The sequence below is a fragment of the Asterias amurensis genome, chromosome 10 (assembly GCF_032118995.1).
Source record: "Asterias amurensis chromosome 10, ASM3211899v1".
NCBI classification, from domain to species: domain Eukaryota; kingdom Metazoa; phylum Echinodermata; class Asteroidea; order Forcipulatida; family Asteriidae; genus Asterias; species Asterias amurensis.
The window spans coordinates 21,584,581-21,596,882 of NC_092657.1; the positions used below are offsets into that span (position 1 = coordinate 21,584,581).

Here is a 12,302-nt window from a genome sequence, read left to right on the forward strand (position 1 = left end):
AGATTCGTGTTTGTTTTTATGGGCTAGATCAATCTGAATTGAGTGAATTGTGATAATGTACGTAATGCCTATGCCCAAGGGAATTCTGTGCACCGGAGATTCGGTCCCCCATTAATGTGAAATTAAGATGGGCTGTAGGAGGAGGATTCGAAAGAGGGCGCTATCAGAAGAAGCGTACGTTAGTACATAGTTTGCCATATGGGGGACCACATCACCGGGGGTGGGGGGGGGGGGGGAGGGGAATCTCCTGCCATACCTGCAGTAAGCTAGCCGCGTAACAGGTATTAAATAGTCACACACTAACTTACAAGAAGTATTGGCCACAATCAAGCCCCAAAACGGAATTAAACGGCCAGCAGAGGGCGCTCACATAGACAACCATTTGATTGCTCTTCACTCTTCTAAATAGAAATGCCATACAATTTACCATAATTTATTGTTATTTATCTGGGTTTTTGAATGTTGCAAATCCAACAGAGAGTGTAGAACTAGCAGTCCTATAACACAACCGGAATACAAAACCCAAATCCTATCGTGTGACGTATCGATTAAGCTGAACTGAGTGACTTGCACTGCGTTTACACTTGATCCTCCTCTTACAAGGAACCAAGGAGGATCAGATCCGGAAAGCGGGATCAAGCATTTTTGTGCCGCGTGCTGATCGCGTTCACACTAGCCGTTGATCTCCCTTTGACCGCCCTTTCGAGATCCGATCCTTCTTTGACCTTTCTAACAGGATCAAGTGTGAACACAGTGTTGGGACCATGCACGTAACGTCTGTCAAGCTTATACCGCGTAAAAGGTTATTAAAAAGTCACACACATCTGTTAAAGACAGTGGACACTATTGGTAATTAATCAAAATAATTATTGCCATAAAACCTTTCTTGATTACGAGTAATGGGGAGAGGTTGATAGTATAAAACATTGTGAGAAACAGCTCCCTCTGAAGTGACGTAGTTTTCGAGAAAGAAGTAATTTTCCACGAACTTGATTTCGAGACCTCAGATTTAGAATTTGAGGTCTCGAAATCAAGCATCTGAAAGCGCATAACTTCGTGTGACCATGGTGCGACAAGGGTGTTTTTTCTTTCATTAATATTTATTTATATATTTATTTTAATTCTTCGGACAACAAAAAAGCAAAACAATAAAACAAGCAAAGGCCGTCCAGGGAAGGGCAAAAGTCCAAAAACTGTCATCAAAAAAGATGTGCTCTCCCAGACCTAGCTCATAAAAAAATACACAATATATACAAAACATTAAACATTATAAAATTGCAGTAAAAGTTTAAACAAAAGATGGCAAGTAAAAAGCAATAACACAAGGTACTTTTTCAAAATGTCCACAGATTCACAACAAACCTACAGGGCCCGAAGACAATGACAGTAGAAAGCCTCCCCCGAAATACCATACACCGAGGAACTGCACCCCCTGAGAAATGGGCAAAACAAGTCACAAAACATATTTCGTCTCAGTGAGATGAACATTATTTGAGCATGCAAAAACCCATCAACCAGCCATGATATTATACCAAAACATCCCATAACTGGCCAATACGACCCTACACGCCAAAACTGAGACGAAAATTAACTCTGCGACATTGCCCCACCCATCCCCCAAAAACCACAGCACACCAGCAAGCAACATTCCAAGGGAAGCCCTCCACCATCACCATCCCCAAACCCTGCAAGCTCAATGTAAATCCGTGAACACCATAATTTCTGTTAGAAAAAAGTACATTAGCCAACTAAAAAGTTCATAGACCCTTCAATATTGCCAAAAAAATAAGCAGAAACACCAATACGAGTTAAAATGGGGGGGGGGGGGGGGGGGGTAATAAAATAATAACAAAGACAATAAAAAGATGAAATAAAAATGTGCACATGTAAAAATTAAACTTAAGGAAAGATCAAGGCCAGTTGAACCAATGTATTAAAAACGTAAAAAAACTACCGGGCCGAACCAAACTGAACTTAGTTGGCTAAATATCTCGCAAATTCGACGTCCGATTGATGAGCTCAAATTGTTCACATGTTTGTTATTTTATTCATTTGTTGAGATACACGAACTGTGAAGACTAGTCTTCGACAATTACCAATAGTGTCCACTGTCTTTAAGTCGTGACCCACATTCAAGCCCGAATGGTTATCCACGGCCAGCAGAGGGCGCCAACACTGGCAATTATCTTTAAACCCCCCCCCCCTCAATCATAAGTTTATGTTTTTAAGTTCAAAATGGACTACTGAGACAGACTTTTCATGCAGCTGCAAGTCTAATAGTCAATGACATGTGGGCCATACTTTTTGAAGTAGGCCTATTATCGGGAAAAATGTAGGGGATATATGAATCGGAGGTTGCAGCTACAGTAAAAACGGCGTTTATAAGCCCGATTGCAAAAACTGCAGCTTTTTTGATCCAAGTTCAAACCTAATTGGTCCAACACGAGCCAAGGTAAGAAGCATTTGTGGGCGCCTGGGCTAGTGTAACCATGCAACAATGCACAACAACGGCAGAGGGCGCTACACAACAGAAAACGCGAACAGATTGTGCCATTATAAAGCATTAATATTATCCAGTCAGTAAACTAGAAGTAAGTAATCACCTCTCATTGCCGTGCTGAGAGTATCTGAATCGAAAAATAGTCATCAACTCACGGACAATTTTGCCCCAAATTTCCGACAATTCGTGACCGCTCTGCGAAAAAGTGTATTAAGGGACGCTGTGCTAGTAATATTTAAAGTGGCGTTCAATGCTGAGAAGATGAAACAAAATTCACAACATGATTTTGTCTTTCTTGGTTTATTTGCTTCTATTGTATGAATACTTCCGTAGTTTATTCACAGAAATATATATATATTTTTTTTAACAAAGGTTTTTGTATTTTTAGGTAACTTCCCTTTTTTCCCGCTAGGTTTAAGGAGCTGTATCTCTGAAGGCACTTTCATTAAATTACAAAATATGAACATGCAAATATCAGCATATCTCCAGAATGCAAAATGCCATAGGGTTCAAACCTACACCTAAAGCTTATAATAACACAAATTCAGCTGTGTATGTAACTCAATTTATTTATTACCCAACTTTGTAGAGCCGGTCAAAATTGAATCAGGGTCTATCGTTTTGTCTGTTCTGATAACTAGATTTGATTATTTATGCGAATTTTTGTCTAATATCAGTGTTTATTTATTTGTTTATTTACATTTTGTTTAATTATTGTACCTTGCTGTATCTTAATATATTTTAAAGGAACATTACAGAATTGGTTTTGCTCGCAAAATAGTTGCTGGCAGTGTAAGCACTTTATGTAATCCAGCATATACATAAACTGATAAACCTGTAGAAGTATGAGATCGATCGGCCATCTGGATCACGAGAGAATAGTGGAAAAAAAAACGATTACAAATTTTGCATTGCATCGGTGCCAAAACAAAGATGAATTAAAGGCTCACTGAGCGATAAACTCCAAACGCGAAATTATATTATTTATTTCTCATCAAAATAATATGAAATTTCAGACAGAAATATTTCAAGGGATGTTTTCTACTATCATCATCATAAGACCGTGTAAGTATTATGTACATGTGATCTTCACGATTTTTGTTTCTTACCAAAAGTTTTTCATATGTGACTATTGTTACTTTTACGATGTTGGGCAGAGCTTAACTTTGCAGTTCAAAACCAAAACAATCTGCAAGATTGTTTTGGTGTTGGAAATAATCCCTAAGTTCACTGCAGTGACACAGATATCACTGAACTGTATCTAATCCAGGCAAATTAACATAAACACAACAATAACGGATGTATTGACCAGTCCTGGTTTGGCCGTGTCATCAGAATGCCAGCCCACAGGCTACCCAACCTGTGTCTACCATAATATTTAATAATATTTATTCGGGCAATCACATTTACAAGCACATATACATACATTAAAAATATTTAAGAAAACAAAGAAAAACAACAGTGGGGTGCCCAGGAGAGCATAAAAGTAAAAAAAAAATAACTATCGCCAAAAGGCGTATGTCTCCTACAATGACGCAAACGAGGACGCGCACCATTGCGCTGGAAGGTGCAAAGGAAGGTTCAGGATAATGCCAACATTCCACTTCATGAGGCAGAGCATTTAGCTAGAAATAGACCTGAATGGGGACGGTTTTCCAAGGAGACCAATGGACATCCAGTCCTAAGCAGCTAAGTTATAGTACGTAAGTAAGTATCTAATCCTAAAATCCTTCCAAGTAAACGACCTATTTTATCATTATGATGCTGTATTGATTAGACAATTAAAGAAAATCTCAATAGCTTGATGGCACCGTCAGTAAAAACCATCCCTCTCAAAAGAAATGACGACCTTGTGATAGTGATTTGTTTATAACATCCTCGCTTAATATCGACTCTGCATGGTTGGTTCAATATTAATCACAGATTCCCCTTGAACTTAATTGGAATCAATCTTTTATTCTGAAACACTTTGCATTCTAGACAAGTTGTACTCACCCTGACCTGCCTTCACAAAGTCCGTGTATTGATTTTTGATCTGGTGTGTAATTATGCGGTGGTAGGCAGATAGCGGGTTTATCATTATCATCAGCATTCTGCTGTAAAGTAGGCGACTATAAGCTTCTTTCAGTTACGACGATCTTGGGCAAATGTTGTGCATTGGCTAGGTCGTAGCATGTCTTCATCATCCCCAAGCAGGTGTTGAACTGAATGACGCCCATTGCCTTCCTGTGCCCAATTTCATAGAGCTGCTAAGCACAAAAGTTCACTCAGCGTGAAATGTCTTCCCTTAATTAAAAACAAGATTACCAACAAAATTTCCACTTGTTGCTTATTGCTTGTTACTGGCATTCAGCTAGTTTGCTTATCCTAAAAATCACGTGGAAATTTGGTTGGTAATCATGTTTTTATCATGGATGATTATTTCATGCTAAGCAAATTTGTTTGTGCTTAACAGCTCTGTGAAATTGGGCCCTGGTCTTCTTTTCACAGAGGTCGGTGTGTATTGAGCATTTTGACGGGTTCATCATCATCTGTCGTTCACAGTACGTGACCAAGGAACTTAGGGCTGCTGTATAGAATTAAAAAACAACACTAAGTAAAAAAAAATAGTGACTCTTAAATGTTAAAGTTTTGATCTAACTATCAACATGTGCTGTATTCAGTTCTGCTTAGCAGCGGTAGTTGCATCAGCCATTAGTGGTATAAGCCAGGCTACATGTTCACCATGCCCATTCCAATGGATGGAGAATGGGAACTATTGCTACCGATATTTCCCTCAGAACCTCTCCTACGATGAAGCTGAGATGTTCTGTAAGCAGTTCAGCCACACTGGACATGTTGCTGAACTGGCCACAGTATCGACCCTTGGGGAACTCAACTTCATCATGACGTATATTGATGCTGTGTTGAAGTCTCCGCTCAGTACATTCGGACATTACATCTGGTTAAAGAACACAATCAGCGATGCTGGTAAGAACTGTTCATTTTTAAAGGTTGTACCCTTTTAAAAATAGCAATCCATATTACTGTAGTTCCCGCTTGCATTTCTCTTTAAAGGCAATGGACACTATTGCTAACTACTCAAAATAATTATTGGCATAACACCTTACTTGGTATAGAGTAATGGGGAGAGGTTGATGGTATAAAACACTGTGAGAAACGGCTCCCTCTGAATTAATGTAGTTTTCGAGAAATAAGTAATTTTCCACGAATTTTGATTCGAGACCTCAGAATTTGATTTTTTTGTCTCAAAATCAAGCATCTGAAAGCAGACAACTTCGTGTGACAAAGCTGTTTTTTCTATCATTATTAATTCGCTGACCAACTTCGATGACCAAATGATCTCAATTTTTCACAGGTTTGTTATTTATTCATGTGTTGAGATACACCAAGTGAGAAGACTGGTCTTTGACAATTACCAATAGTGTCTAGTGTCTTTAATCACAAGTAGTCCATTAAAGCAGAGCCCCTTTCAGAGCTTGTTTTTGATGATGGGACATTTTCAGGGTTGACCCGGGGTCATGTGTGTTATCTCCATTACTAATGATTCTACTGTAAAAAAAAAAAAAAAAAAAAAAAAAAAAAATGTTTTTTAAAGTGAAGAGTCGTTTACAGTTTGAACAAATAATTTCCTCCGCAAAAAACATAAAAACAGTAAAATATTCTTGTCATACTCCTGAAAAAAAATCAAGCTCTTGGTTTGAATGAGCAAAACATTAGAGTGCTTTTTGTATTTTGCATTAATTTCCTTGTTTCACTTTCCTTAAACTAGGTTTGGAGACCAGCGCTGAGCTGATTCTTCACAAACAACTAGGGGGATTTGCCAACGAGAAGCCATGCAGTGCAGTTGCACCTAACACCACCGAGTACGAAATCATTGGTAACCACAGTCTCGTCAAGATGGTTCCCTCTCCTGACGTAGCTGATCACGCATGCGCAGTGTATGCTCAGTCAGGTTCATACCTAGATCTTGGTGACTTTAAAGACACCTGTGTCTCTGACCCGGGTCTCTGTGAATCTATGACGTGGTCTTTATGGCTCAAGATAGATACGTCATCGGGCTTTACTGCCAGCCGTTACTACATCAGCTCTGGGGGACAAACGAGTTTGGCAAGAGGTATTGCGTTCTTATATAAACGTACATCAAGAGAGTTCGTTATCAGCCTACGGACCGAACAGGCAGGAATTTTAAAAAAAATTCCCAAACCAAAGATACCATTAAATGACTGGTTTCATCTGGTAATAACGATCGATCGGATCACTTCAAATGACACTGAACTGATGCTTTATATTAACAGTGTCCCAGTAAGTGGAGATGAAACAATAAACTCCGGTATACCTCAAGATGGGTGTACGAAGTTATTCTTAGGCATGTCCAATACGTGCGGATCACGTGATATCAGTACGTTGAGTGGGTCAGCTGCATACAGTGATTTGGCTGTGTATAATGGATCGCTCACCCAGGAACAGATCACCGGCATTCACACCTGCAGTTCCCCGGGTAAGTTTCTTTGTTCTGTAGGTATGTTTTTTTTTGTCTTATGTTTTTTTTTCCCCTTTTGTAAATCTATGGAAGTCGCCTGACACAAGAGGCCCAAAGATTTTGGCTACATAACAACCATTTTTAAGGGGTCGTTGCCACCTTCACCAGGGGCTGATACAGGGTTACCCTTCGTACAGTCCATATACGGGTGAAGGTATCATCCGTCAGAAGCCTGGCTGGTAAAGCAGAAAGCACTACCTCCCACACTTTACGAAGCAATCATGGTGTCTTTTACTAAAAGGAGTTGGGTACTTTTTGTAACACAACACACTGTGTCCACAAATTTACATTAAACTTTCACAATATGAAGATAATGGTAGTAGAAAACGTACCTTAAAATATTACTTGATAAGGTGCTGTAGTTCTTGAGAAATGAGTAAAACAGTGTCAGGTAATCGGTTTTCACTATTCTCTCGTGACCCAGATGGCCGATCGATCTCAAACTTCTACAGGTGTGTCAGTTTATGTAACACAGCAACTTTGTTTCTTTAATTTAGATTGGGCATTGACTCTCAGCAGTCTAGTTATGAAGAGTGATGTTGAGTACGAATGCACGGCCAGCAACTTGCCCGGGCCGACTATTACGTGGAGTCTGTATCACAAACAAACCGATAGTTGGGAGAATTTAGACACTTCAGGAGATGGCTACACGATCCTATCAGTGAATGTTTCTACGTGTGTAAGTCAATCCACGTTGGTGATTGGTCAATCTCCATTGACTGGAGACATAGTTGGATGTACAGCTCACACTGGGGCACTCAATACATCGGCTTACTTGTTCTTTGGTAAGTGTATGTAGGTTTACACATACCATACAAGCCCTAAGGCACTGGACACTATTGGTAATTACTAAAAAAAAATGTCAGCATATAAACTTACTTGGTAACAAGCGATGGAGAGCTGTTGATAGTTTAGAACATGGTGAGAAACTGCTCCCTCTGAGATATTTTTTTTGCGATGGAATTAATTTCTCACCAATCATAATTGAATTGAATTCGAGACCTTCAGTCTCGAATTCAAGGCATCTAAAAGCACAGAACTTTTGCGACAATGGTGTTTTTTCTTACATTGTTCTCTCGCAATCATGTAACGAAACATTGCGGCTGATGAATGAAGAATTATCTTGCTGAAAAATTAGTTTCCTATGATTAACTACGCGTGTGTGCAACAATGTACACAAATATATATAAAACAGTAAACGCCAAGATTATACTCTCTTCAAGTAAAAGAGTGAAAAACATTCGTTTTGACCGCCATACCACTCTTGCAAAGAGCCATGGCGGACAACTCTTTGAAGGCTGGTGCTTTAAACTAAATTTTGAGTGAAGTTCATTCCGATTTCATTCAAAGAGTGCCACAGATTGATTTTCACTCTCAAAAGAGCAAAGCTGACACCACTTGGACAAGAGAGTGAAATTGTCACTTTTTATTTTACATAAAGAGAGTATACAATCGGTATTATTATAGATGATCACCACATCAGCAAAATGTTAACTATTTTGTACAAGTTTAAATTGTTATAATTTGTATTGCAGGGGATGGCGTTACAGTTGGGTTTCGTGATAACAATGCAGCTGGTAAGTGGTTAGACGTGAATCAAGTCCTTTTCTTGTATGAGAGATCCCTGAGCATATCGTGCCAACTAGCAAACAACCCGTATAGCATTGCGCGTTCAACGTCAACATGTGGTCCTAATGGTTTTCTGGCGACTTGAGTCAAGTCTAGTAAGCAGTGTCTCTCTTCCTAAAACCACAAAACATGTCCTGTCCAGGAATCGTTAGTATTAATGCAACGTTTAAACAAAATGCGATCATCACAACTCGAATCCCACCCAGTAATTTTTCTGTGATTTGTTTTCACAGAGCCTAGGAAAGTGCTGGAGTATACAGAACTAAAAAAAAAATCGGTCTATATTATGGGTAAAAAAAACACACCTTATTTTCCCCCGATCTATCTAATAAAAGATTATGTCCATAGATTTACATTAAACTCACAGGGTTTGAAGATAATTATAGTGGAAAGCTTACCTTCAAATATTACTTACTGAGGTGCTGTAGTTTTTGAGAAATTAGTAAAAACAATGTCATGAAAATACGTTTGTAAATGATTGAAATAATTGTCGTCTCATGAGACAAAAATTATTTTCATGACATTGTTTTACTCATTTCATAAAAACTACAGCACCTCAGCACGTAATATTTTTAGGGAAGCTTTCTACTATCATTATCTTCAAACTTTGTAAGTTTGGTGTAAATCTGTTGACATTGTGTTTTTTTTTCCTACAAAAGTTACATAGCCCTTTAAATTTGTTGTTTAATACGATTTTCGATTTGTTTTTTATGAATTGTGCAGGTTTTGCGATTTGGGCTGATAGTAGCTCTATTGTTTACACTGGTCACCGAAGCAACCATACAAGTGGGCATTGTGGTGCCGATTACAGTGATCAATGTGCTTTGGATCAAGAGATATATCCAATGATCTGCAAGATAGAACGCTGAATATTCATCACACGTGGGAAATATCCAATGATCTGCAAGGTAGAACGCTGAATATTCATCACACGTGGGAAATATCCAATGATCTGCAAGGTAGAACGCTGAATATTCATCACACGTGATAAATATCCAATGATCTGCAAGATAGAACACTGAATATTCACTACACGTGATAAATATCCAGTGATCTGCAATACAGGACACTGAATATTCATTACACGTGGGAAATATACAATGATCTGCAAGACAAGAACACTGAATATTCATCACACGTGAGAAATAACAAATTATCTGCGAGACAGGACGCTGAATGTTCATTACACGTGATTGTGCTATTTAAACTATTTCCTGTATGATTTTAAGCTTCATATTTTTGTATCGTGTCAGTGTGTACGGTAATGAATTGAACTCAGTTAGGTTTGGTAAATCTCAATGGTTAATTTACGCTTGGGGCGGATGATAACCAAATTAGTTTAGTGCCGGTGTCAGATGCAATTGTGTCCGCCTTGAAATACTGTCCGCTCCAGACACTTTTGCATATGCAATCGTGTCCGGGCTATGCAAAAACCGTCCGGCGGACATGAACATGACTGTACATGTATGTGCGCGTGTAAGCTAGCGTGCATGCACTGAACCTACGGACATAATATAAGCAGCAGGAATATTCACGTGTTTTATGATTGCAGCGAATACACAACGGCCGAACATTTCCAATGTCATTCATGACATGCACTAAGCCTGTAATAAAAAAGGCGAATGTGTTCCGTCGACCAAGGGCGTTTAATTTACTGCAAGGACGGTTTTGCACGGGGCGGACACAACTGCATATGCAAATGTGTCCGGGCGGACACCATAACCGTATGCAGCAGCGTGCGGGCGGACCGATTGCATATGCAAAACCGTCCGGTGGAAATTATTGCATATGCAATAATGTCCTCCGCCTAGTATTGCACAGAGGACATAGTTGCATGCGACATCGGGCCACTGTTGTATAAATCTATGTTTCTAGTCAATAATGTGGTTACAACAACACTGTTTACAATATCACACTTTACCTATCCGAATACCCACGAGACTTGCATGGTGTTTGTTTGTTTGTTTGTTTATTATTTCCAAATATCACAATAAATAATCATAAAACATATAAGACAAAAGAACAAAGGGTGATAAGAGGAGTGCACCAGGAAAAAGCCTAGGCTTGTACAGAGCCTGGACCCTTAGGTGTAATTATGACTAGACACCAAACCATACTGCTTCGTACTTCGGATGGGACGTAAAGCCGTTGGTCCAACGTGTTGTGTAACGCATGTAAAAGAACCCATTGCACTTATCGAACCCATTGCACTGGCTCGGGCTGCTGTATGCGCCGTAACACCTTCATAGGTTGCTATTATTATTATTGGGTCTCACAATTCATCACTACAATAACCTATCTTATCTGAAAGTTTGTTTATAACTTGTTTGGTAGAAATGTGCGCTCTATACGACTTCGATGTTGTTATTATAATAAATCTACGTTTCAAGTAAAACAAGCGGATACTAATGTACAACACTATTTACCAAATCTCACATTTTATCGGACCCTATTCGAATACCCACGAGACTTGCATGTAGTTATGGGAGACTTTTCGTTCTAGTGCACTTGGGCAAACATGGGCATTAACTAAGGGAAATGTTGCTTTGATGCACACCTTCAGACAATGTCTTTGGGCAAATTGTCATTAAAAATACAATACAGGAATAACAAGCAATGGTCGCCAATTTTCAACGTTTTCGTCTTTGGTTTGAGACATGGCATGGTTGTCAACGCAAATGTTGGTTTGTACACCACATCCTTGGTATACTATATTATTTTGAGAAATTTTCGTAGACCTTTTTTGCAATTAATACCCGTGATTTTTCAAAGATCAAATCAGCAAGTACCCTTAAATACATCCGAACTTAGTTGTTTAGTACTGTCCATCTTAAATTTTGTTTTTGTGGCTTGAGTGTATTCAACAAAATATGAAATTAATAACTTGTGTTTACATTATATCTATTTATTTATTTATTTTGTTATACATTACTTGTGTATATAAAATTATTTATTATGGTTTTTCATGAATTTATTTATTCACCTATTTGTTTGAATGATAACCTTTAACAATGAACATCGCGGTATTCATTTGTTGATTCATTAAATACTTTGATTTGATGATTACCAGTTACAAAATAAACAAAAGGTTAAACATACTACTTTTGGTGTTACGCAATACGAATTTAGACCAACTGTTCAACATTCTACAGAAAAAACAATGGCAATCTATGATCACTGTTATGTCTATCATGCCCAACTTTTTTCCAACTTGCATCTTTTGTAAAAAGTATTCGAGGTTTTTGTATTGGAGATTGCCTGGAACTGGTTGCATGTAAATTGCCTATGTGACACAGTCGTTAGACTTAACGGAGAGCGTAGACCACAACATTGTGACAAAACTCAACAATAAGCAGAAATAAACTATAAACAATAATAATTTAGTAAACTTGCGGGAACAACTATGTGCGAGTGTCGTTTGTGGGACAATTGGCTTTGAGAAAAGCAGGTGTGGTCTCAGAGTTTTAAAAACAGTGGACACTATTGGTAATTCGACAAAGACAAGTCTTCTCACTTGGTGTATCTCAACATATGCACAACATGACTAACCTGTGAAAATTTGAGCTCTAACGGTCGTCAAAGTTGCGAGATAACTATGAAAGAAAAGAAAAACCTTGGCACACGAAGTTG

At 38.5% G+C, this 12,302-nt stretch overlaps 1 protein-coding gene across 1 annotated transcript; it reads left to right on the top strand.

Moving 5' to 3' along the window:
• The first annotated feature begins 5,148 nt into the window (after positions 1–5,148).
• On the top strand, positions 5,149–9,541 carry LOC139943403 (uncharacterized). The gene is made up of 5 exons (XM_071940215.1): positions 5,149–5,493; positions 6,293–7,001; positions 7,541–7,828; positions 8,579–8,620; positions 9,396–9,541. Exons 1-5 carry the CDS (start codon positions 5,149–5,151, stop codon positions 9,539–9,541), a joined length of 1,530 nt encoding a protein of 509 aa, XP_071796316.1.
• The last annotated feature ends 2,761 nt before the right edge of the window (positions 9,542–12,302 follow it).

What these genes read in the sequence shown, in the direction of transcription:
- LOC139943403 (XM_071940215.1), top strand. Translation starts at nt 5,149, where the DNA reads ATGTGCTGTATTCAGTTCTGCTTAGCAGCGGTAGTTGCATCAGCCATT. An exon ending in TCACACCTGCAGTTCCCCGG is followed by an intron (nt 7,002 to 7,540) that starts GTAAGTTTCTTT and finishes TCTTTAATTTAG; the next exon opens with ATTGGGCATTGACTCTCAGC. An exon ending in TCGTGATAACAATGCAGCTG is followed by an intron (nt 8,621 to 9,395) that starts GTAAGTGGTTAG and finishes TGAATTGTGCAG; the next exon opens with GTTTTGCGATTTGGGCTGAT.